The 25,363-nt window shown below is 39.3% G+C and overlaps 1 protein-coding gene across 8 annotated transcripts in view; it reads right to left on the bottom strand.

The window, feature by feature from the left end:
• Window positions 1-12,286: 12,286 nt before the first annotated feature.
• TLN2 (talin 2) overlaps window positions 12,287-25,363 on the bottom strand; it is a 144,113-nt gene continuing 131,036 nt past the window's right edge. For all 8 annotated transcript variants that reach the window (XM_064722632.1, XM_064722631.1, XM_064722636.1 and 5 more), the window contains 5 exons: window positions 21,608-21,733; window positions 19,815-19,877; window positions 19,538-19,720; window positions 17,354-17,479; window positions 12,287-15,316 (listed from right to left, as the gene is read on the bottom strand). In XM_064722632.1, the coding sequence (XP_064578702.1) occupies window positions 15,188-15,316; window positions 17,354-17,479; window positions 19,538-19,720; window positions 19,815-19,877; window positions 21,608-21,733 (627 nt within the window). In that variant the 3' untranslated portion in view covers window positions 12,287-15,187. The remainder of the gene's footprint in view (window positions 15,317-17,353; window positions 17,480-19,537; window positions 19,721-19,814; window positions 19,878-21,607; window positions 21,734-25,363) is intronic.

Raw genomic sequence — 25,363 nt, 5'->3', positions numbered from 1 at the left:
CTAATACTGAGATATTTCCCCCATTTTGTTTCCTTTTCCTGTCCAGAGAAGTTGATTCTGAGCCAAACATAGTAAGAATGAGAAAAACTGTCACAGTTTAGTTTGAGGAGGAAAAAAGGGGAAGAAGCTTTCTATCAGTGTATTTCCTAGGTCTCATGCCTGTGTGCAATACTGTTCTGATTGAATTTTGTTTTTTAAACAGTTCAAATAGAGCTGTCTGCAACAATATGAGAACTAAATGAAGAGAAAATAGCTTGTTGACCATTCCTGCAATGCAAGTCAGTGCTTTATACCAAAATCATTATACCAAGTGGTTTCCTCTCCAAATCCTGGATCTGTTAACACACCTGAAGAAGGATGCTTCACTAATCTCTAATTTTTAAAGACCCCTGACCACAGAAACCTTTCCCCAGATTATAGAAAGAGTTCTCCACAGCTTTGTGAAATAATTTATTTCCCTATGTCCCCCATGCCTGATGAGCAGTAGTTGCACTTCTTGTGCTCCTGTGGATGTTAGAGGTGTGGACAGAGCTCTTTCCATGAGAAGGGGACAGGAACAGGACCTGGCTGTGCTGGATCTGAACTGTGGCCCATTCCAAGGTGTGTTTAAAGCAGGTAATGTTCCCTGCTTGGTCTACCTCACCCTAATGTCTTTGGAGATACCAATAAAGAGGAAGCAAAATAGGTTAAAACATAATCTAACAAGAGGCAAAATTAGCATTGAAGGTTATCCCATTTTCCAAACTATTATGTTATCCTTTCTACTTAAAATAGTTTAGAGGTTATGCCAAATTAACTCTTTGCCCAAGTTAAACTTTCATTACCTCTCTCTAAAGAGAAAAAATAATTCCATTTTCTATATTCACTGAGAGAAGAGAGGAAAATTGCCAAGAGCCATATAGCTCAGTGGTAGAAGAAATACAGCTCTAAATCCTCAGTGTTAATGGAAGTTTTACACAGTCAGAGAGTGAAAGTACAATTTCTGTGTAGCAATAGTGGCAACAATATAGGGGAGAGCTTGGCATATTAAAGCAGACACACAAATTCCACCCAGCTCCTTGTTCCTTTGTTTCCCAACATTTGTTGAATTCTTCCCACTTTCCATGGTTTTTTTAGGAGTTCTTGCAGATGTTTTAGATTTCATCTAATCACAGTTAGGCACTGCTTATGTTGGGGTTTTTTAAAACAATATGAAATACATAATTTAGTATTAAGCTCCATTTTCCACAACGTCTGTTCCCCTGTGCCTTTTGTTCTCATGTTACCCATTATAAAAATGGACTTTTAACTAGAAATTATTGCTCTAATATTTTCAAGCTTTGACTGTTGTGTCTGTTGGTAAAAATTTCATCCATCTCTGTAGTGCAAGGATGCTGTGAGGAATTGTGCTCATTAGTATATTCACAGTTTTACACTTTACCTGAAGAAAAACTCTGCTGCAGTTCAGCACTGCTTGAGGTTGAACTGGTGGTTTGGGATGGTGGTGGAGCACAAGCAGCAGCTTTTCTAGGCACAGAACCAGGTGACACAGGAGAAATCAGAAACTCTTGCTAGGAATAACACTCTTGCTGCTTTCCCTGCACATCCCTGCAGCTGGGCACTGCAAACAGCATCAGTGCCTGGGAGGGAGTGATGCAGGAGCTCTGCCACCCCTGCTAGGATGTGGCTTCATCTCATGCTCTGCTGTAGCTCAAACACTGCCCTGAAGACTCTGCAGGTTCCAGAGCACCTTCATGCCAGAGGTGCTTCCAGACAAAGCAGCTCTGAGAGGAGACAAGTGATGCCGAATTTTGCCCCAAAAGGCGAGAATAACTGCCTAAGAGACTCAAGTAAGTCAGCATAGACAGGAGGTATTTTATTATGACACGTCGGAGAAATCACAAAAGGGATTTCTGGCTATCTCATGACAGAAGCAAGCTTTTATACAGTCTTGGGTGCAGGGTTACATCATATTCATAAGAGGCGTGGTGTGGGCGGAGCGTGGGCGGAGACATCTATTTTGAGGATTATTCTTGGTGGTCCCTTCGGTGCCTTCATCGCGGGCAAGGGTCTCCTGATGAGTCTTCCTCCTTAAACTTTGAACTCCTATCCTAATATGGTCAATTCCCGGTGTACTTGGCTTGGTTCCCATGGCTTGGCACGGCTCTTAGGGTCAGTTTGACATTGGCACGGCTCTTAGGGTCAGTTTGACACTGGCACGGCTCTTAGGGTCAGTTTGACATTATTAGCTCTGATCATGCTTAGCTCGACAATTCCCTTATCCCTATCTCTCTTTATTGTTTGCCCTGCTTACCAAACTTCAAACAGAAGGATCCACCAGGATTGCTTCTGGATTAATGAATAACCTATCATACAGCATTATCAGTAATTCCAGGATTGCTTCCGGATTAATGAATAACCTACCATACAGCATCATAAGCAATTCCTGAGTGTGGATGGGGGCGAATCCCCTTGTACCTAACATGAGACCACCCGCCGGTGATATGGGATATGGCTCCAGTGTTAGGGGTCGCGTGAGTAGCTAATGGGATGGGAATGGGATAGGACTGCTCAGGGTTGATTTTCAGTCTGTGGCTCTGCCTAAGCATTTTGATAACAAAATTATGTTCTTGTGCAGTAGTAAAATGCTGATCGGATGGGCAGTTTGGGGCTTCACAAGTCTGGAGCAGCATTAACAAAATTTTGTTTGGTAGGATGAGACAAACTGAGAGTTGCTGCTGGAAGAAAGATCCTCCAGTGAGTCCATTGCAGGATGATGAAGTTTTCCTATTTCCTTCCTTCTTCCCTTCAGTCTCTCTGCTCCTCTCAAGCCAAGCCAAGTTAAGAGGTCCCAAGCAGCTCTGTGCCAGAAACACCAGTCAAGTCTGACAGAGCTTTTCTCTTATGTTCAGTCCACAGGCAAGGAACAAATGGAAGAGGAAAAAGTGACACTTCACCCAAAATCACTTCCTGAAACAATCACTTTGTCATCAACTCACCTTTCTTTGGTGGGCAAAAAGAGAGTGAGCAGACAAACGTGAGCAGGAAATGCTTTCCAGTCAAACCCTCCCAGTGATGAAGTGCAAAGACAGCAGAAATGGGATACACAGCTGTCAGCACCAGCAGGCTGAGTGAAGAGCTAGGGGAAAGCTCCAAGCTCCCAGTGAAATCATCACCAGAGCAAGAGAGAGAGTCTGAGACTGCAAGGCACATTGAGTTTCTACAGTGACAGCACTTCTCTGCTATTAATAGGTTTAATCTTGTCTGTTGTGGCATTTGTCCAGTAGGTGGGAGGTTTTCTTAAGTCCCAGGATTTATTCCCTAGTGAAAAAGTGCAGTGTTTGGCTAGCTCCATTTCTAGGACACATTGCCAATTGAAGAACAAAGCCATGGAATTGTCCTTTTTGGTTTGGTACACAAATCCAGATACTGCTCTGTCCCTCAAATGAAAGGAATTGAGAATACAGAGAATATACAACACTTGCAAGGGAAGACATGGCACTGTTTTACATGAAGTTTCTGCCATACCTGCACTCCAGGGTGGAGCTGGCCCAACACATTCTGGAGGCAAGTAGGATCTTGGGAGTGACTTTCCCCCAAGAAAGGCACCAAGCCTCTGGCTAACTCCTGGGGACTCTCCCTTAGCTGTTTCTCTCCTTGGCTCCTGGAAGCAGCTGGTTTTAGTGATATTTATAGAGCAGGGTGTGCTGCTAACTCATCCTAACAGTAGGCCTCCTGCAAACTTTTAAGAGGCCTCTGCTTGTAGCAGGCATAAGTTCCCAGATCTTATTAAATGTTATTCTGGGCACTAGTCTATACCCTTGTGAAATTCCTTACTGAGCAGATTAGGACAGGCAGTGACCCAATAACCTTCATTTTCCTGGGATGATGCAATAGCTGCTTCATGCTCAGGAAGTAGAGAGGGCTGAGCAGAACGAAATGAGCTGCTGAAATTCCCAAGTCAGCATTTTGTTCCCATGCCATTGAGGGTAGAATTTCAAAGTGTGGAATGGTCCTTCAAGTTCTGTCTTTTATGAGGTCAGGCTAAATGCTTCCCTTTTATATATGAAGAGAGGGTGATCTTTGCCAGAGTCTGCACTGGGTTTGCTCTTATTTTGATTTCTGCTTTGCTTGAGAGCTCTGTGTAGCAGGAAACACAGCTTTCAACAGCAGTTCGGGCTCTGCTGGAAGTGGCCCCTGCAAGAAGCAGAGGGCTGCAGAAGCATCAAAGCAATTTAGCAACAGCAGACTCTTACTCAAATTTCTCATTCCTACTCAGTCTCAGCTCCAAGAAATTTGATTTGGGGCAGTGAAAACCATGAATGAAGGAATAAAAGAACAAAGCTCTGAAGAGTTGGCCAGGCTGAGAGAGAAGTGCAAGGATTTCCACATAAACCTGACTAGTGAAGGGCAGGTTATAAACACCCAGGATTCTTGACAAGAAAAAATGTTAAGAGGAGTCTACAGGGATCTCTAGAAAGGCATTAAAAGGTTTATTAACACTGGTAGCTTGGGTGAAATCACCAGAAAACATTCTCTGCAGTACTACTTGCAATAGCAGAGAATAGACTGGAAGCACTGACACGCTTGTGGCTGTTTTAACTCACTTGTGCATGCTCTAACACACTTGTGCATGCTCTAACACACTTGTACCTGCATTGGCTGCAGGGACTGCAAGTAATCTGGGACTGCAAGTAATCTGGGCAGCTGTTTAGATTCAGCCATTCAGGATGATTACCCTGGAACCCTAACACTGGGTTCCCATCTCAAAGTAAACACTCTGTAAAGGGCAGAGACACAAATCCCCGAGGCCAAACCCTCACTGTGACTGTTTTAAAGCCTGTTTCTCATTTTTGATGTCAAAGCAATTTGACCTCTTAAAGACTAGTCCAGAATTTTCTTCCTGCCTAATCTAATTTAGGACCAATACATATCAATTCCTCTTATGCCAACACTACAGTGAATTAAACAGCACCCTGTCTCCCAAATCTGCACTCACCTTCTTGCTGTTTGCATGCAGAGGAGCCATATCTGGCTCACTCCCTTATGCTTAAACAAAACATTTCTCCCTTTGGCTCTCAGAACAGACTCTCATTTCCTTTTGATTTCAGGATTTCTGCCCTTTGAAATGCTGTGCTTAGCAGCTCAGGATTTCTGAGCATGGAAGTTTCTGCAGGGGAACAAAAAGTTGTCAGAGCATTCAGAACTGGTCCCTAGAATGAGTCCTGCAGGAGCAGCTCCTCACAGAGCTCGAGGGCTCTGGGGAAGAGTTAGGCTGAAGAGCTGCCAAGTGGTTTTTGAGCAAAGAAATGCATTTTTCTTTGAAAATCCAAACAAAGCAACAGGATCTCACTGCTGATGAAAGGGGCTGGACATGAGACTGGACAAGCACTGCAAACACAAGAGAATTTTCCAGGGACCATATAATGTATAAAAACAAAGCTGCAGCGAGATGCAAAATTTCTCCTTAGGGCTGCAACATAAAGAGTAGTCTGTTCTTAGTCCAGAAGGAAACAAAATCAGATGAATTTGATCCCAAGTAGTGAACAAAAAAATGCCAGGCATTTTCTGGATGTCTGTGTTATTACAGGGAACAGCCAGGGATGAATTATTTGTCTTTGAGCTATACAGCTGTTAAAGTTCTAAGAAATGAAGTCATGGCTTTTAACATGCCTCAGTTATTGCATATATTTTTGTTTGAACTCTAAGGTGGCTTGGACTCTCAGAAATGCACAGATGTCTCAAAAGCCACTATTTACTTTTCTGCAAGATCAAAAGGGATTAAAACAACATTTGAGTTCACCTGATTTTAAATATAATTCTGTAATTCACCATAAATAGTGTCACTGCAAGTTTGACTTATTCTTTGGACACTGCCATTTTTACTGGCAGGGAGCAACTAGAGATGGTGTAATCCTTGTTTGGAAGCAAATATCTTAAACAAGCCTCAAATGGTCTGCTTGCTGTCTCAATTAATGTATTTTTGCAATTTTGCTAAATCATTCTATAAAATTCAAAGTAACTCAGCATTTACCTGCTAGGAAAATCCAAGTAAAGTTCCCCCTGTCCTTATTCTGTTTCCCTTTTGCAATACAGTAAAGATGCAGCAATGTCTTTCATGACGTCTCTTAAAGGATGGAAAGCTCTTACCTCATGTTTTGACCCCCTGCCTTTGGTCACAGGGATTATTTTTTGTCTCCAGCACAGGATTTAGACTTGCCTGTGCTGCAGGGTTTGGCCAGCCCCATTTCTAGGACACATTCCCACATACCCAAAGCTGTGCTGCCTTCTCAGTTCCACTGCAATAATGGGACCCAGCAGAGAGAGAGCTCTGCAAATCCCAGAGCCACTCCCTAACCTGTGCCTGCCTTTCAGTGCCAGAAGGAACCAAAGGCAACTTTCTATTGTATCCAGCAGCTCTGGATCCCAGGAACCCCACAGCATCTTTGGCAGGAGGAGGAAGGGTATGAAACAACAAAATAAAGGGGAGCACCTGCTGTCTTCAACTGACATCATGAATCTACTCATCAATCTACACAGGGATCAAGCAGTTTGAACTCTGTTGCAAGCAAATACTTTTGAAAAATTACTAATTGGAAGGTTCTCTTTTAATGGGTGTTATCCTTAAGATAGAGAAGATCTGAATAGGCTCTGACCTCTTCTGAGATGGGTTCAATGGCAGCCTGTTTTATTTTACAAAACATTCAGTCTACAAAATACTCAGCATATTCAGTTTTTCCAGTTCCAGGAGAGAAGTAGGACATCTGAAATAGGGGTCTCCTCGAGTTAGGCCTCATAAGCTCTTGGAGATCTATTTCACACCCAAGATAGCTCAGCTACTTTAGAAGGCATAAAATCAGCAGGATGGCTTCTGTGGCGGTGTTGGAAACAAAAAGTTGTAATAAAAGGCAAAATAACAAAACTCTTTACAGAGAAAAACCGAGCCAGGTGCGAGAGGTTCTTGCTCCTGGTAAACACCTCACAAAAGCCATTGGTTTCTTTGTTCTCTTCTTTTTCTAGTGAATTGCTCAGGTGGGACTTTTTAGCTCCTGTCCAATTGGCCATCCTTAGGTTTGAGGTGAAGTCCCCCAGATCCTATGAGCTGTCTTTTCACCTAATTGAAGAGAGAAACTTCTGGGCTTATTTCTTTTTTAAGGGGACAAAGGACAGTTTTGTATCTCTCTCAACAGGGGGCACATTCCTATGGACATCCTTTGAAGATAAACTTTTTATCTAGCCTATTTTCAAATAAAAAGATCACGAACAAACCAAAATAGGAGGGATTTGGTCACGTAGTAAGGAGCCACTCCTGTGATTTGGAAGAGATCTGACTCCTGAACAGTCAAGAAACTAACCAGAAAGTTTTCTCTGTGGCCTGAATTGCTGAGCTGCAGCATCTGGAGGCATCACAGGCATGTCACAGCAGTGGCTGAGTTTGAGAATTACCCTACATAGCCTTATTATCACCACTAAATGATAGAGTATGGCAACTGGAATGCAAGCCAAGCACAGTGGAATGACCGATGGAGCTCTTTTTCTGAGGTCATCTTCTTGAACTCTTATTTTTTTTTCCCCACAGTTTTCACATGTGAAATCTCACTAACACAAGTCCCAGATCAGAAAAGATCAGCAATATATATGAGATCAGCAACATGTCAATAAAGTCCTCACTCACTTTCATTTTTCTAAGTCAAAAAGAAACATTCTTAAAGTTACACTCACACACAAACATTTAGCTGAAATCACTGCTGACTTCATAAAGCAAAAGTTCAGTCTTAAAACATAATCATGAGACTGGATCTTGGGAAACTGTGCTAGCCTTTTAGAAACAGTGTCATTTCAACTCATTTACCATTAAAAAATGCAAACAAGAGATGAATATTTAGAAGAGAGAAAATACTCAAGCTTATATAGCTGAAGGCAAGGAGTAAATAATTGCAGACACACCAGAATCACTGCAGCTGACTAAAGGCATCTCTGAGGAAACTTCAAAACAGGTTCTGTGGCTAAAAGTGTCACACTGAAGGCTTCAGTGCCTCAGGAGTTTCATTGTATTTTCCAGGAAGCTTTGGGAAAGCAGGAGGCTGATTTAAATAAGCTGCAAAACTTTTGTCCAAATTATTAAAGCTGTCACTTCTCTTGTAGAAAAATTCAGAGGAAAAAAGTGCAGCAAGTCCTAAATGGAAGGGAACTGAGGCTGGTGCCTTAACAGAAGTGGTTACAACATAAGGCAAAGGCAAGGAACTGAGCAAAGATTGGTGCAGATTAAATTCAACTCTGGAAGACAGGATGTTTGTCTAAAGCCTTGGCAGTGAAAGCTGGTTATTCTTGGCTCTAATCACAATCACTGTTTAAGTCCCTCTGCTATACAGTTACCAATAAAGAATGCATTTGATTTCTCTGGAACTGACAGAGTGCAGAAACATTAATGCACAAAATAATGGATATATGAACTAGATGGGAATATAAGTATTAACTCTGCTTCTACTGGTCTGTCTAGTTCTGTGTAGATCCCACAAACTGGTCACTGCATTCAGGGCAACCTGCTCTATGGATTTGAACAAATGATCTCCCTTCCTGCAACAGAATTTTGCCATCTGTACAACAGGAGTGACTCATTTGTATGAGTCCATATAGGAGTCTCCATTTGTAGTGCTCTTCAAAGGACAAATAAGAAATAGTTTCTAAAGGTAGATTATTTTTATTAATGCTTGAAATCTGCTGTGGTGATCTTGGAATGGGTATGATGGAGAAGGTGGTCTAGCAGCAGAGCAGTAAAGCCAAAAGGCCTAAAACACTGTCATTTGGAAATCTCTTAAGCAGGGGCTTAGCCTCAAATTGAGGCAACTGTCTTGCAGAAAATGAAGGTTTGTTTTTTTTTAAATAATGTAAATGTGTGCTACAGCATTTGGTGAGCTGGGACATGAATACATTTTTTATGAATACTGTTTGGAACCAAGGCTGATGAACTGGCAGCACATCCTTCATACACATCATGTACTTATGGGTGAACTGGGAAATGCACAATGCAGTGCAAACACATTTATAACATACCCACTGCCCCAGGATCTGACATTCTTTCCAAGACCTTAGCAGGTCAACAGTTTGGTGACTTATATTCAAATTAATATTTTAATCAATTGCAATTTGAATGCAATATAATGCTGGAAGAAGCCTCCCTGTCAACCTTTTTACTTGGTCAGTTCCCACTTACAAAATACAAACAGCCACGAAGACCTGGTTTTGAACCGTGTTCAGAGAAGATGGAGCACAGTACAGGCAATTATTCTATAACAAAAGGGTTTTACCAACAGCCTAGGCAGTGCTGAATATTGATCTGTGTGGCATTGAAAATTCTAATTTGTTTTATTAAATTCAGCACTTTAAGAGCCAGAAATGTATTTAGAAAACAGCCAGTGAGATTCTCTCACTGTCCTAATGCAGCCTCTTTCCCACAACTTGAAAATGCCTGACTGTTAAATTAACATTTAATTCAGTACCATGAGCAAGTTTTCATCATCATAAGTTCTGGCCTTCTAAACTGAATGCTCCATGTAATTTTTTAATAAAGAGATGTTTAACTTCATAGCAGAACTTGTTACATATAACTGTGCCAAAAGAAACCTCCTTCACCTGCATAAACCCTCACAGTGGACATTTTGGAATGGTACAAAGTCAGCAGCTCTTGTTATCCATTTTAAAAATAAATAAATATACTTCAAGAAAATAAGCAGGATGGAAATAAAATCATGTTTGTAAGATGAGCTTTACACCATCCAAATGAGGCAGTATATGGGTAAACCCCACATAGTAGTATTTTCTCTGCCACACTAAACACAACTGACTTGCACAGGTGAAAAACTGAAGTGTATATATTGATAAAAGATGTTCCAGGAGGGAGAAAATCCAATTTGATAAGAGAAAGGCAAAGGCAAACAGACTTGTAAAGAAAGGTAAGGTCAAAAGGGATCCAAGCATGTCAAACATTGTGGTTAGGCAATACTGTGCAAGCAAAAAGAACTAATTTTTCTAGAGCCTCTAAAGTAATGCCTAGAATGTTCTGAACACAAATTAAAATTGTGCTATACCAAAAATACAAACAGGCAGCAAAATTGTAAATTTCTTTTTTTTTTAGTAGTTTAAAGCATTTATTTTCACAGATATTTGAAAATGTTTTAGCCTAGAACATGCCTAGGGCCTATATAGCTCCTCAGTTCATTATTCAGCTAACCATCATTACAAAAGGAGCTTCTTCAGTCTTGTTTCTGTCATGAAAAATGAGTGAAAAAGCTACACAGAGATGTAACATCCACATCTGGTGAGCCTCTTGAGGAGCACACAGAATGCCCAAAAATCCCACTTTGACATGAGTGTAATTATGCCAGAAACAACCTCCTCTGGTAACAACATCAGGTACTTTAATGCAGCTGAGCAGTGGCAAAGTTCTGGCACAGCTTTCCTATGGAAACCTGGAGTACCTACACACAGAGTTATATTTGACATGGAAAAATATTGAATGAAGTGTAAATCATTCAAATATAAAAGCAAAACATGCCTTCCCCCAAAATAACCTGAACACCACCAAGTATCCAGCACCCTTGAATAACTGCTGTTTGATTTTTCCATATATTTGTGTGCTTAACATGTACTCTACTTTAAGGATATTGAATAATCACAAAGAATATCTGATACAAAGATATCATAAAGTAAGCACCCCTAGTTCTGTCTGTGCAGCAGAACTTGAAATGGAACATTCTTCTGTGTCACCTGGGAATTTCAACCTCTCACAGGCAACTTCAGCCTTATTCTGCTTAAGGAGCAATATCATCTTTGGCAAGTCACAAATACCTGAAAGGGGGAAAAAGGAAAGGAAATTTCAAGGAAAGGAAATTTCAAGGAAAGGAAAGGAAATTTCAAGGAAAGGAAATTTCAAGGAAAGGAAAGGAAAGGAAATTTCAAGGAAAGGAAATTTCAAGGAAATTTCAAGGAAAGGAAATTTCAAGGAAAGGAAAGGAAAGGAAAGGAAAGGAAATTTCAAGGAAAGGAAATTTCAAGGAAAGGAAAGGAAATTTCAAGGAAAGGAAAGGAAAGGAAATTTCAAGGAAAGGAAATTTCAAGGAAAGGAAATTTCAAGGAAAGGAAAGGAAAGGAAATTTCAAGGAAATTTCAAGGAAATTTCAAGGAAATTTCAAGGAAAGGAAAAAGGAAAGGAAAGGAAAGGAAAGGAAAGGAAAGGAAAGGAAAGGAAAGGAAAGGAAAGGAAAGGAAAGGAAAGGAAAGGAAAGGAAAGGAAAGGGGAAAGGAGAAAGGAAAAGGAGAAAAGAAAAAGAAAAAGAAGGAAAAGGAAGGAAAAGGAAAATCTTTCAAGGAGCTTATTGTTGGTGAAGACCAAACTAAAATATATTACTTACTTATTTTTATGGCCAGATAAATACTCTACATAATGTATGGTAGCATGACTACAAACTTCACTGCACTTCTCTTGAGGTTAAAACTTTAAAAGGAAAGGAAGACATTAAAGTGAGAGCTCAAACCCCCAGAAACTTCAGTATAAAATTTCAAAACTATTTTCAAGAAGGTTCTTCCACTGCAGTGCAGTGATAATTTGAGGAAAAAACCAGGGGTTTGTACTGCATTTTATTTTTTAAAAAGTGTCAGATGGCACTTTTAGCTCAGTAAATGAGGGCAGTTTGTAAGAGTTGTGACTCATGTGCCTGAACAGGTTTTGCATTTGGCATCATTAACTGTGCCACAGAAATGTGATGTTCCATTACCACGACCACCACAATGTGTTTAATGTAGTAACATGAATATGGAAAAGCAGGTTGCAGAAATCATGACAATTCTGGGCAGATCATTCTCTCTGTTAACCATGATGCAATTACATAAAGAGAAAATTTCCAGGGTAAGTTCCCTGCCCCTAAACCAAGCCCACTCCTAAAGGGGAGAAAAGCCAAAACCCAAGAGGTTACAAAATATGGAGGGATGATAAATGCCATACTCCTGGGCTGAATATCTTATCAGTTTGATAAGGACTGATGAAAACCAGAAATGCACTCATGATCTCAGCATATTTAGGTTGAGGAGGTTTCTAGATTTATGTACTCCTCCCTTCATTAGCAATTAAGTAATGAACATGCAGAAAATCAAAGGGAATGGGACATACAAAAAAAGTCTGGAATTCAATTTCTGTTTCAGATCTTTTCTAACTTTTGAGGCTTCTGAAGTATAAAAGTTTTGACAAATGATGAAATATTCAATTTTCTGAACAGTTGGGGAAAAGACATTACACTATTTGTACACAAAGAACTTTGAGGCATTTTGTTTTTAATTTGCATACAATTCTCAGAGTGAATTCCACATGAAGAAGGGTGAGATACAACAGAGCTCATTCATCATTTCACAAGTTAACAGAACAAAGTAAACATCTGTCCTTCTTATTAATTAGCATCTACCCCTTCCTCCAATTTGTCACTTCCTGCTGCAAGTTCCCATGCCAAAGAAATGGCTGGACTGGTTCCAAACTCCACAGATGTTCACATGTGAACTTCAGCGATACTGCAAATTCTAACAGCGAGAAAGAAGTTGAAAGACTTTGGATGACCTTATATTCTCTTAATGGTTCACAAATGAAGACCCAAAATTCTGAGTAAAAAAATACTTCAGTTGTCCAGCTCAGCTATTCACTGACTGTGGTTCCTCCATGGAGCACCCAGCTAAGGAAAAAATACTTTGTCATGTAAGAGGGGGCACTAAATCACAACAGAGAAGTCTCAAATGGACTTCCTAAACACTTTTCTCTGGAGCACAATTTGAACATGCTCTTACCTTCTACATACTGATAAAGTTTTCTAGCTATATCATTTCCATACATAGCTGCATTTGAAAAGGTTTTTTGGCTTATATCAAACTGGCAGATACCATCCTGACTGAAGTATATTACATCAGTATTATCCCTACAATAAAATAGTGGCATGGTGTTAAAGACAGCATCATCTTTCTTCATGCTTTAATGAGATCAAATAACACTTAAAGGCAGGTTGGAAGGGAAGTAGTAGCAAATCTGTCTTGCAGATCTTTCTGAAAGAGATCAGAAACTGAAGCTGTGCAGGTAAGAAAAGGAAAGGCATGAGCTGCAAAGGAGTTGAACCTACCAACAGCAGCAGAAAATCCCCATCACTTGAGCAGTCTTTATTCAGCTCTTACAGCAATAAATACCAGTTTAGCCTTCTGCCCAAAGACTTACAGAAAGCCTTGTTCTTGGTGGAGGACTCCAGACTGTGACACTGTTCACAGTGAGTTGAACAAAAACCTGAATGGTGTTGAAGTGGCAAATGAAAGAACTCAGAATTGCACATCTCTGACAGGACAGGGTTTGCATTTGCACACAAGCCTACACATCACAGCACATCTGTCAATGCCAGTGATTCCATTTGGGACACACCAGTTTATTTTCCTCATGATTGTGGATTTTCCAGCAACTCTACTGAATCTGAAATACGTCAGTATCAGAGAAGAGACAATAAAAACCTTTTTACACTTCAATATTTATTAATTCTCTAGCAGATTTTTGCTATATATTTAGTACTAGTGTAACAAAATTCCTGATAATTCTGTCTCATGCAGGTAACTTAAATGAGGAGTTAGCACTATCTAAACTGCAGAACTACCATTGGGGGTTCCTGGGGATGTACAGGGCAGGAATTTCCTGCAGCAAGGACACCGAGGTGGGGATGCACAGAACACAGGGCAGGCTCAGCTGAACGTACCTGGCATGGAAGGACAGCCCAGCCTTCAGCAGGACTGCAGGGGCAGCACCCTGTCACCTACACAGCCTTGCCATTGTTGTTAGGAGGGCTTGGGAGGAGTTGGAAACTACTGTCAGGAAAGATGATGTTTCTGTAGTTATTCAACTTTGCTGCTTAAAGTTGCTGTATTTGTGTTCTCTTTTTGACATAGTGAAAGATGTTACTCTACCCAAATTGCTATTACTGAGAGCATACTGTACCTTTCTGCACAAAGATTGCTGATAGACTGCTGCTATTCCTTCTCTGCAATTCCTTTTTCATCAATAGCAACTATGAAAACAAACTCTCTAGAGTCCAAATTTTTAAAAAATATATTACAGGAAAAACTGTAAATCTACTTGTAAATCACTTATTCTTTTCTCCTACAATTCCCACAGGTTTCAAAACATAATAATTATAAATGTAATTATTAAAATAATAACAAGAGTTGTGATAGTCTTTTGTTGTACTGGGCATTTCCCTTTTTTAACTGAGATACATTCTAACAGAAATACCACAGTACGAACCAGATAATTTCAATTAAAAAACAAAATGCAAACGATTCAGTCCAATGTTAGAGCATGTGTATGTGTGTATAATACTGTAAAAGTAGTCACACATTAGAGGTATATAATTGAAACAGCATTTTCTTTCATGAACCTGCTATTATTGAGGCAGTGACAAGGTTTCCATTTCTTTGTTTTTTGAGCTCTTTAAAGAATGGCTATTGCCACATTATGTAAACCTAAATACTGCACAAGCAGAAGCTTGTTGGTATCAGGTAAGGAATAATACCAGTAGTGCAAACAGCTGCAGAGACAATTCCTCCAGTTTTGGGGTGAACCAGCTATATAACACTGAAAGAGCACAGGCTTCTTCACAGCCACACTCGTGCGTGTTTCTCCACTCAGCTATACATCCTTCTCCACCTTGGTCTGCTTTTTACAAGGGTACCTGGGGGACAACCACCAGCTCATGGGATATTTATCATATAAAACACTTCTTGACTCTTTTCCTAACTCATCAATGTTTTAGAACAAGTCAAGGAATGATAAATACCTCAAGCATCAGGCAAGTGACAATAATACTGACTTAGTATCTTTAGTAAAAAGTGAAACATTCTCTCCTGAGATATAAATCAAGGGAGGAACAGGAATGATGAACCTAACACTGTACCATTGTTCGATCATCATGCACCTCAGCTGAGCAGGTGGGAAAGAACAATTGTTCACTGCCCTCTGCTCATCCAAAGCTATGACAGGCAGTTTATTTAGCTAAGTGCTTGGCTTCTCAGTATGCTGTCAGAGCAGTTCTCAATGTGCTGTCCCCCTTTAGCTTATTTCTTTAAAAGAAAAAAAAAGAGAAAAAAAAAAAAGAAAACAAAACAATAAAAAGGAAGAAAAATCTCAGCAGGTTAACAGTTAACCCTCATCTTCTCTCAGCTCTGTGGGTAGAAATTTGTATTGCTGTTGGCGGATCTGAGCCAGTTTTTTCCTTGCCTCTTCCAGTTCTCTCTCCTTCTTCAGCATTTCTTCTTGGGCTGCAATAATCTAGAAAACAGAAACAGCAAGGAATACTGTCTGTAAAATAAGATTTCTTTCCCTATGACACCACAGTCACAGCTGGCCATGTGAGCATTCTCCAGAGAAGCACCTAACTTCAATGACTTCATCAGGAATTGCTCAAATTTTTCCAGATGCCAGGACTAGGCCATCAAGAAAAATATTCTATTTCCACTTGAATAAAAGAAAAAAAAGAATCTACCACCTTAGTTGTACCATGCATCCATGATGAATTTTACAGTTCTGAATGTTACAGTTCTGCATTCTCCCAACATTCAGCAGGGTGGGGGTTTAGAACATGTAGAATAGGCACTATGTCTTAACATAATATCTGACTGACAGTAAAACTGAATTCTCCTCATGCAGGTATCCACAGGATTTTCCTGCATCTCAGAATGCCAAAATAAAAATGACAGCACTACAGACATGCAGAAATAATCAATCCAGTATATTTTAAGTAGCAAGTACAGTATCTGATGTACCTCATTCATTATAAGGAATCTAAAAGTTGGTACCTCAGAGCCTTGAAATCTACTTTTAAATATTATTATTATTTCTCAATAATTATTATGGTCACAGCAACAAAGCCTCATTGGTTCTTATCTCTCATTCTCTATTTCTTTGCTTAAGTACATGCAAAATCATTGTTTCATTAAGATTTGGGAACAGTTAAAGTACACGAGAGAATTCTGAAAAGATTTATTCATTTAATCTGCAATTACAGCAAATGCTCAGTGGAGAAGTGCAGGACATCACTGTGCTCTTATATCAGGGATTCCATGATAAGGAGGCATCAAATAACATGGATTTCTCAAGTGATTGATCATGGATTTCTCAAGGAATTGATCAGGGATTTCTCAGTAATAGATCATGATTCTCTAATTGATCGTGGATTTCTCAACTAATTAATCATGGATTTCTCAAGTAATTGATCATGGATTTCTCAAGTAATTGATCATGGATTTCTCAAGTAATTGATCATGGATTTCTCAAGTAATTAATTGATCATGGATTTCTCAAGTGGCATATCGTGGATTTCTCAAGTAATTGATCATGGATTTCTCAAGTAATTGATCATGGATTTCTCAAGGAATTGATCATGGATTTCTCAAGGAATTGATCATGGATTTCTCAAGGAATTGATCATGGATTTCTCAAGTAATTGATCATGGATTTCTCAAGTAATTGATCATGGATTTCTCAAGTAGCAGATCATGGATTTCTCAAGGAATTGATCATGGATTTCTCCAGTAATTGATCATGGATTTCTCAAGTAATTGATCATGGATTTCTCAAGGAATTGATCATGGATTTCTCAAATAATTGATCATGGATTTCTCAAGGAATTGATCATGGATTTCTCAAGTAGCAGATCATGGATTTCTCAAGTAACTGATCATGGATTTCTCAAGTAATTGATCATGGATTTCTCAAGTAATTGATCATGGATTTCTCAAGTAGCATATCGTGGATTTCTCAAGTAACTGATCATGGATTTCTCAAGGAATTGATCATGGATTTCTCAAGGAATTGATCATGGATTTCTCAAGTAATTGATCATGGATTTCTCAAGTAATTGATCATGGATTTCTCACTAATTGATAATGGATTTTCAAGGAATGATCATGGATTTCTCAAGTAATTGATCATGGATTTCTCAAGTAATTGATCATGGATTTCTCAAGGATAATTGATCATGGACTTCTCAAAATTGATCAATGGATTTCTCAAGTAATTGATCATGGATTTCTCAAGTAATTGATCATGGATTTCTCAAGTAATTAATCATGGATTTCTCAAGGAATTGATCATGGATTTCTCAAGTAATTGATCATGGATTTCTCAAGTAATTAATCATGGATTTCTCAAGTAGCAGATCATGGATTTCTCAAGTCACTGATCATGGATTTCTCAAGTAACTGATCATGGATTTCTCAATAGCTTTGTCCAGCAGCTGGACACTGTAACACCCCTCATTTCTGTGCTGGTTTTTCCCTGCTTTATTTCTGGAGTGATGGTACCAACCTGAGCAATGCCACCCACAAACTTGGTTTTGACCACAACGTCGTCATCCTCTGCTTTTCCAAACGCTGCTTTCTGGGCTGCCCTCACAAGATTGTCTGATGCACGCTTGACAGCATTTCCTGCAGCCTTTGAGAAAAAAAGAAATTGAGTAAAAAGAAAAGAACAAACATGGATTTGTCTGAACATCAAAACAAACATATTTGCTTGACTGCACAGGAAAGGTATGGGGTTTTTTTTCCCCAGGGAAAAGCAAATTTATCTGTGAAAATCAGTGGTACAGAGAAAACAAAATTCCTTTCTTTAAAAAGCTGAATGTTGGAGAAGTCACAAATGAGATTTTTTTTCCAATCATTTGAAAAAAAGCAGTGGATGAAATTCCAATTTATAATTTACTGATCAGACTTTTTTTTTGAGAAGAACAGAAACTAAAAACTAGTGTATAAAGAGATCATCAAACAATATAATTTTAAAATTAATGGATTTTAATCAGGTCAAATTAGCAACTTACACAGCCATGGTTCTCTCACATTTAAACTTTTATTTCCTAAAATTTCTCAGAGAAACATTGAAATATTTGTAATATGTATCTTTTGTTGTAATATATGTATTTTGTTTCGACAAAATATTTATCTTTTATTGTCTGAATATATATATATATATATTTTAATTTTTTTGTTATATATATATATATATTTCCTATCCCATATTTCTAGCTGCATCTCACTTTCAAGCCTTCCTCACTGAGATGTCCCAAGGATAAATTGTTTGAAATTTACTCTGCTCAGTCTGGAGCTCATCCAGAAAGAATGGAAACATTTCCAATTGCTTCATTAAGTTTTGGAAGATTCTGTAACAGTGCAGCCCAAATTTACATTCATGGGAAATGCAGTTCAAATTGGGGTATGAAGGAAAAAACCAAGACACTCAAAGTCCTCAACCCAACCTATTGATTAAAGCTATGTAAAACATTTCTGCTGGGGGCAAAGCCAGCTGAAAAGTCTCAGTAGTTTTGGCATGTCCACCAGTAAAAATATTTAGTAAACATCAACTCATTGTTTTTGCTGTGATAAAGGACATGATTTCCAAGTGCAAACTGCTCTTCCTTTCATTATTCATTCTGGGACTAAAATGACACTTGGTAAAATGGCAAAGTTCAGTTTCAGTCCATGCTTGGGCTTGTTTCCTTTTCACATTCCCTTCCAATGTCTCACATTTGATGTCTATTTAATAATATTTGCCCACAATGACCGAGAACCCCAAATTTCCTTTCAGAGCTGAGAAAAATCTCTAGCAGTTAAATTTTTCCTGTTTCTATTGTTTGTTCTGCATTTAAAATTCCTTCAGACCTATCTTGGCACCTTGATATTAGAGAGCAAATTGCATTATTCCAGTTACTGCCACCTTCCCCACACCCTTGGGCAATGTCAATCTACATGGATTGACTAAAAGCACTAAAACCATCTCAGCCCTATAACTGCCCTATGACATAACACTGTTTGCTGTAGAAACATGTAGATTTTTCACACATTCATATATTTTTTCCCTCCTAAATATTTAAAATATTTCATGTTTCTACTTTGAATAAAATGATGACATCAGTTCCTCATGCTCAGACAGATGCTCTGTTACATGTATTTCTGTTGAATTTGATTCTGCCCAGCCATACATGAACTGTTGCACTGAATGTCCATTAGTAGCAGAAAAAAGGGAATTTTCACTGTTCACCAGGTGGTATAAAAAAAGCAGCTGAAATAGTTGTATGTTCCAGGCTGAGCCTGCAGAGAAGGCTGTGGTCATTTTAAAAATTACCATCCTCAACCAAAACTTCCAGAGACTTTAGATTTTACCCATCAAAACACAATGGTAATTCAGCAGCAGTTCAGAGAAGCCCAACATGAAATGGATGTGTAACATAAAAGGGACCCAGTTTTCTGTAAAGAAGCTCACTCAGACCTCAATTGAGATGCTGCATTAGATTCTCCTCTTATTTCTGTCTAACAGTGATTGTCCATTTTAGAAATGCTCTATCTACAACTGCTGTCTCTTGACTCCTAGAAACAAAGGCAGTCTGACCACAATCCTAGCACTTAAAGAAATATTTTGTTGAAGATGTGCATAATCCTGGAGTGCTGAAAAGTGTTCACACAGCACTACCATGGCTTCTCAGCAATTAAACACAGGTACCTGGAGCCTCCTCATGGCTTCAGAGTCGTGATCAGCCTTCACTTTGCAAGCCACAAGCAGCTGTGCTGTGGAAGCTGCCACTTGTTTGGCAGATGAGATGAGCTTCTCCTCACTGGCATGGCCTTGCACTGAGGCATTTGCTGCTTCACAGAGATTGCTGGTTGCAGCTGCCACCATTCTGGCCTAGAAGGCAGCAAAAAAAAGCCACTGGGTATTCTCACAGGGTATTATTTCTTCAGAGAATGTGCCAGTTTTCTCAAGAGAAGCAGTTACTCACAGCAGAAATAAGTCCCTGAGACCACTGTCCATCATCAGCTGCATTTGCAGGGATTGCTCCAACCTGAAAAAACAGTTCAGAGATGGCTTACAAGAAAACAGAAAATACAATTGCTCTGTCTCACACACTCAGTAATCCATGAAAAAAGGAAACACCTGTACCTGTGACTGTGCCCAGCACATTCAAGAGCAGAAAATCCAACTGGAAGTCAGTTGGCACAGTAACAGTGCTTGCAGCACACATCTGCCTGCTCAGGAAGTGTCCAGCTTACTGTGCTGCTTCAGCTGACCCATTCTTGGAACACACAGGAGTAATTACAGAATAACCAGTAATTAGCAGACTATGGTGGCTGAAACCACAGCTGAAGCAGCAGTTCCTTAAGCCCTAGGCTTTAAAATAACTTACTTCTGTCTCCATAATACATTTGAATTGACATTATTCTTTCATCTCTTCTGATTTGGGAAGGTACAGAAGATCAGAAAGTTTCACAGGGAAGCCCCCACGTGCCCTCATGCCCAATAATGGCACTTCAGGAGAGCAGCTCACTTTTCTGCATGGCTTTTCCACTGAAGCATTCATGGCATCAGCAGTACCAGCAACAATCTGGGGACAGTTTTCTTCCCATATTGGATGAAAGCAATGAAGCTAAACCCTATAGTTGGTTGCCAGAGCCACATCCCCACAGCTGCATGGGTCTGGGTGGTTTTAGGAGAGAAGCTCCAAGATGTGAAATGTAAACATGGTCCAGAAACTTGTGTTTTAAAAGAAATGTAAACAGGCATTCGAGCATAATGAGAATTCCAGGGAATGAAATCAAATCATTAAGTACAGCATCAACATAAACAGAAGATATGTTCTCTCATGGCTGTGGTGACACTTATGCAACTTAAAAAAAAATCAGTTATATAAAAACCCCCAAAGTATTTAGGTTTCAAGTTTTTCTTGCCTCATCATCCCCTGAACAGATATGTTTAAGCAGACCACAGATGAAGTGCTTGTTGGTCCTGTTAGAAACAAAAGCACAAACTTTCCAGAACTAGGCTGAAGAGACAGCAGAGCCTGATTGTGGGACCCATGACAGAGCCTGCTCTGAGTTAACAGTCAGGTGAAAATGGAAACCAGAGCTATACAACAACAATGGTCCCATAATAATTGTTCTCACAGGCAACATAGCTGGCTGATGTTTAGATTTTATCTTTCAGAGTATACTGACTGTGAAAAATAGTGATGGATGTGAAATGATTCACAAAATCTCAATTCTGATCACACCAAAAGGATGCCAAGTGCTGTAAAGACTCCTTCCATTGATTGCAGCAATAACTACAAGCATGGCCACTGAGATGTCCTGAGTTGACATGCAGGCCTGTGTCCCCACTGAATCACAAGACACTGAGGGCACAATTACTGAGGCCTTCTGCTGTCCTGGCCAGAGCAGGATTGGACATGGGGACATTTGGGTTTGGATCCCCAAACTGCTGTGTGGGACTGTACATTACAGCTTCAATCACAGATCTTCGTGAAGGGAAAAAGCCCCACAGCAAAACTCCCCACAACTGAGTAATTTGAAGAGTCAAGCACTTGATTACACCTGTGAGGTTTAAATCAATGTAACTGTGGGGTTTTTTAAACAGAACCAGGCCTGGGCCATGTATTGTGATGAGCAGTGAACAATTTACATTTTCATTAGTCATTCCAAAGCTCCTTCCTGCTGTTTTTAACAGAACCTTTAGCAGACTATATTCATTTTTGATGCTTTCCCCCACTAAGTGTTGCTACATGTCCTGTTTACCCACCTTTCCCTGAGCCACCAGTTCCCTCTGGGCTGCTGAAGCTGACTTCACAAGGGCACTGGTAGCAGCTGCAATGGATTTAGCTGCTTCCAGGATCTGTTCTTCAAAATCCAGAGTCTCATCTGCTTGCTATAACCAAGAAAAAACAAAGTTACACATTCACCTAAAAGCAATTGTACTTTCCAGACCGAGGACATATACAAAGACAAGAAGATTCTGGAACACATCAGTAAAGTCAGTAAGATCTAGAACATCATTTTCTGCAAAGGAGTTTTGTGTGGACTAAAGCTGGGAGTCAACATAAATATTAGAGCTTGCCCTTGTGCCTGCTCACACAAGATATTTAAACAAAGCCATCAACTTTCTAGTGCATGACCTCCACTAGAGCTACTCTAAACTACATTCAGAAGAGTGCAGGGCTGAAAAGAAATTTGTGTTTTTCCTATCGAGATTATCTCTGTAATGCCATAATAGTGGCTTCCAAGATTGCTAAACTAGGGAAAGCATTTTCTAAATACTTAAAGACTTAAGGCATTGAGAAAGAACAATGATAAATATGTGTTGTCTCATTCACCTGCAGTAAGGAATGTAAAGCAGATACCAAGCAAGAGCACAGATTTAGCAGCTTTTGGTAAGAGCTGTCACTGCACAGAAAGCAGCTTTGTCCAGTTCAGTGATCTTGGACACAGGAAGTTCCAAAGCTCTGTCTGGAACACTTCAGCCATCCAAGTATGTCTTTGAACAAGCATTTGCAAAACCTCCTAATCAGGTTTCTTGCTATTTAAAATGTAAATTTATTGTTCTATAAAAAACTTTCCTGACTTTGAAATAATTTAAACAAATATTGAAAACATTTGCCCATCTAAGCATGTTTACTAGCTTTTGAACAGTTAACAAAATAGATAGAGATGAACAGTTATTGTTAGTTTAAACAGAACCAGGCCTGGGCCTTGTATTCTGATTGTTTTTTATATAAAATATTCCAACAGAATGTATTTTGTTTGTGACTCAATCACAAGCCTACTGGAATCCAAGGCTGTATGACAAGCAGGGCTAGTGGCTACAGTATCAGGACATCCTATTTTGTGAGAGATAAGGCTTTTGAAATATTATATAGAATATAGAGAATAAATAGGTTTATTCTAACTACAACCACAATGTTCTTGTGCCACACAACTAACTTTAGAAACACCAGCCAGGTGGGCCATGAGTTAAAAAACTGGGCACTCATTTGCAAGTCTAAGCACACCCATCTAAATTTCAGTCAGGTTTAGTTCTCCTGTTACTGCAGCTTGATGAAATAGTCAATTATAAAATAATAAAGGATAATGATAAGTAATTAGAAAATGACCCATCAAGCAGCACTCAGTCCTACAGCACTTCACATAACTAAAAGTCCAGGAGATGAAACAATAGCATCCACAGACACCAGAAAAATGGAATCATCCAAAAATCAAAACTCATCTGTAGATAAAGATGTTTGGCACTTTAAAGTTTTTCTTTTTTTAAGAAAAGCCACCTAATCCACAGAAAACTATTTGTCTTGCCTTGCTATTGGGCTATTCCCATCAACTAAAGTATATGTCTTTGTAATAAAAGGAATTGCTTTGGAAAGTGAGCAAGTCATGTTCCACACACACTTTTGGCAGTGCTTGCAATGCCACATCATGACCATTGTTATGGCAAAGTACAATCACATTGGCCCTCTACAGGCCTCAATTTCATAAATAAAACTCTTATTTCAATCATGACATTGCCAGAGTGATTAAATGGAATCCAGTACAGTCTGCCAGAATTACTGTCCTTATTAAAACAGATGCATTATTCACTTTGATTTGACTAAAGAATGAAACAGAAATATCAACAAAAATACCACTGACTGACAGTAAATTGAGGAGACTCTTACTGCACTTTTTTAAAAGACTGTTATTGCACTTCTACTTTTGTCCAAAACTTCTTATTATCAAGTTTTTAAATTCTCATTTCCAACATAAAATCTATTATGTGCATTACTGTTTATATATCAGCACAGTCAGGAATTCAGACTTAAATGAGTGAGAACTTCAATATCTGCTTATTTATTACAAAGGAAGTGTCAGTCTTTGTGACATTTAATAAAATGCTCATGGCCATAGTGTGATCTGCTGGACAGCAGTGAATGTGCTCAGATGGAGTTCAATTTGTGAAAAAACAGCCACCAAAAAGATGCTGAACAAAAGCAGTTGTTTAAACTCAGTTCAGGGTAGTGAGTGGACTAAATATTGCACACAATTCCTAAGCAAAAATTCCTGCTTTTCAAAGAGAATGCCAAGAAATCAAGAGTGCCATTGTACAGTGGTGGATTAACTTCCTCTGTGGAGCAGCAGGTGAAGCTCAACAGGAGAACAGACAGCTAAACCTTAGTATTTCATCTGATATAAGATTTTTTCTGCCCTGTTTGCCAAATCACTTTCTTTCCAATTATACTGAAATCCAGGGCTTGGGAGATCAAGCCATAGGTTAAATTTCTCAAATTTCCAAGTCTTGCATGCTCTGACATCTCACAACTTTTTACTTCTGGAAAAAAAAAACTCTTAACAGTTGAACCTTTCTGTGAAGAATTAATTTTTGTAGCAGCCTTACACATCGAATGCCTGTTGGCTTTTTATCTTTTCTAAGAAATCCTTCTTTTCTAGTCCTTCTCTGTGGTTTTCCCTTCACCATTCTCAGGTGTGCCCCATGCCAGGGCTGGATACTCAATGGGGGCAGCACAATGCTCAGCCAGCACTGTGGCTGTGTTACTGCCAGCTCTGCCCATTCCTCACCAACAGGGACAGGCAGCAGCACAAGGCTGAGCACAGCAAAATGCCCTACAACAAAAGGAAATATTTCACCATTCCCATTGGTAAAATTTTGAGTGTGTCTCCTGGACTCTCTTAAGTTCACACTCACAAACAGCAGCCTCACAACGGGTCAGTTCACAGCCTTCATGAATAAAGTTGAGAGCAAAGATGGCAGAAAATATCACACTGGGAGATTTTAGAGCAGGTTTCTCTACAAAACCAGATCTAGGACAAAAGGGATGAGCTTCTCCTTCCTCCAGCAGCCCCCATGAAGATCAGCAACTCATTTTCCTCAAATCTGAGCTAATATGCTGTTAATAACCATGTACAGCTATAGATAGATTGGAAAATTAAGTCACCAGAACAGACAAACATTAGACTCACTACAAAGTCTTTAGAATGGAATATCCTTAAAATGTTGGTTATGCCATTGAAAAGAAAACTAAAAAGATATGGTTTTGTATTGTATTTCAGCCATTTTTCTACAGCATCTGCATTATTAGGGGTAGCATAAATAAAGGCAGGGTTAATAGGAAAACAAATGAGCCCCCAATCTCATTGCAAAACAGTAGCAAAAATTACAAAAGGCAAACTGTTTTATTTTCAAGCACCTCTAATTTTCTACCTTTTTAATGAGCAAACCAATATGAGTAAGTTACTGCACTGAGCAATGGAAAGCACAACAAGAATCTCAGTGAAAGCTGCTGCTGCTCACTGTCACAAAGAGCCTGCACAACTCAGAACTCTCTCCAAGAGCAACTCTACTGCTAAAGGAGCACTCCATGTATGTATTTTATACCAGATTGGATTAGGAGCCTACAGGAAGTCTTCTAAACCTGCTTGTGAGTGACTCCACTCCTTCACATTTCCTTCTACTAGGTTAAAACCCCCGGAGACAGGGCAGGACACTGTAGGAATATGTTTGATATATAGTTGG

Source organism: Zonotrichia leucophrys, chromosome 10 (assembly GCF_028769735.1).
Source record: "Zonotrichia leucophrys gambelii isolate GWCS_2022_RI chromosome 10, RI_Zleu_2.0, whole genome shotgun sequence".
NCBI lineage: Eukaryota > Metazoa > Chordata > Aves > Passeriformes > Passerellidae > Zonotrichia > Zonotrichia leucophrys.
This window is presented reverse-complemented; position numbering and strand designations above follow the sequence as displayed.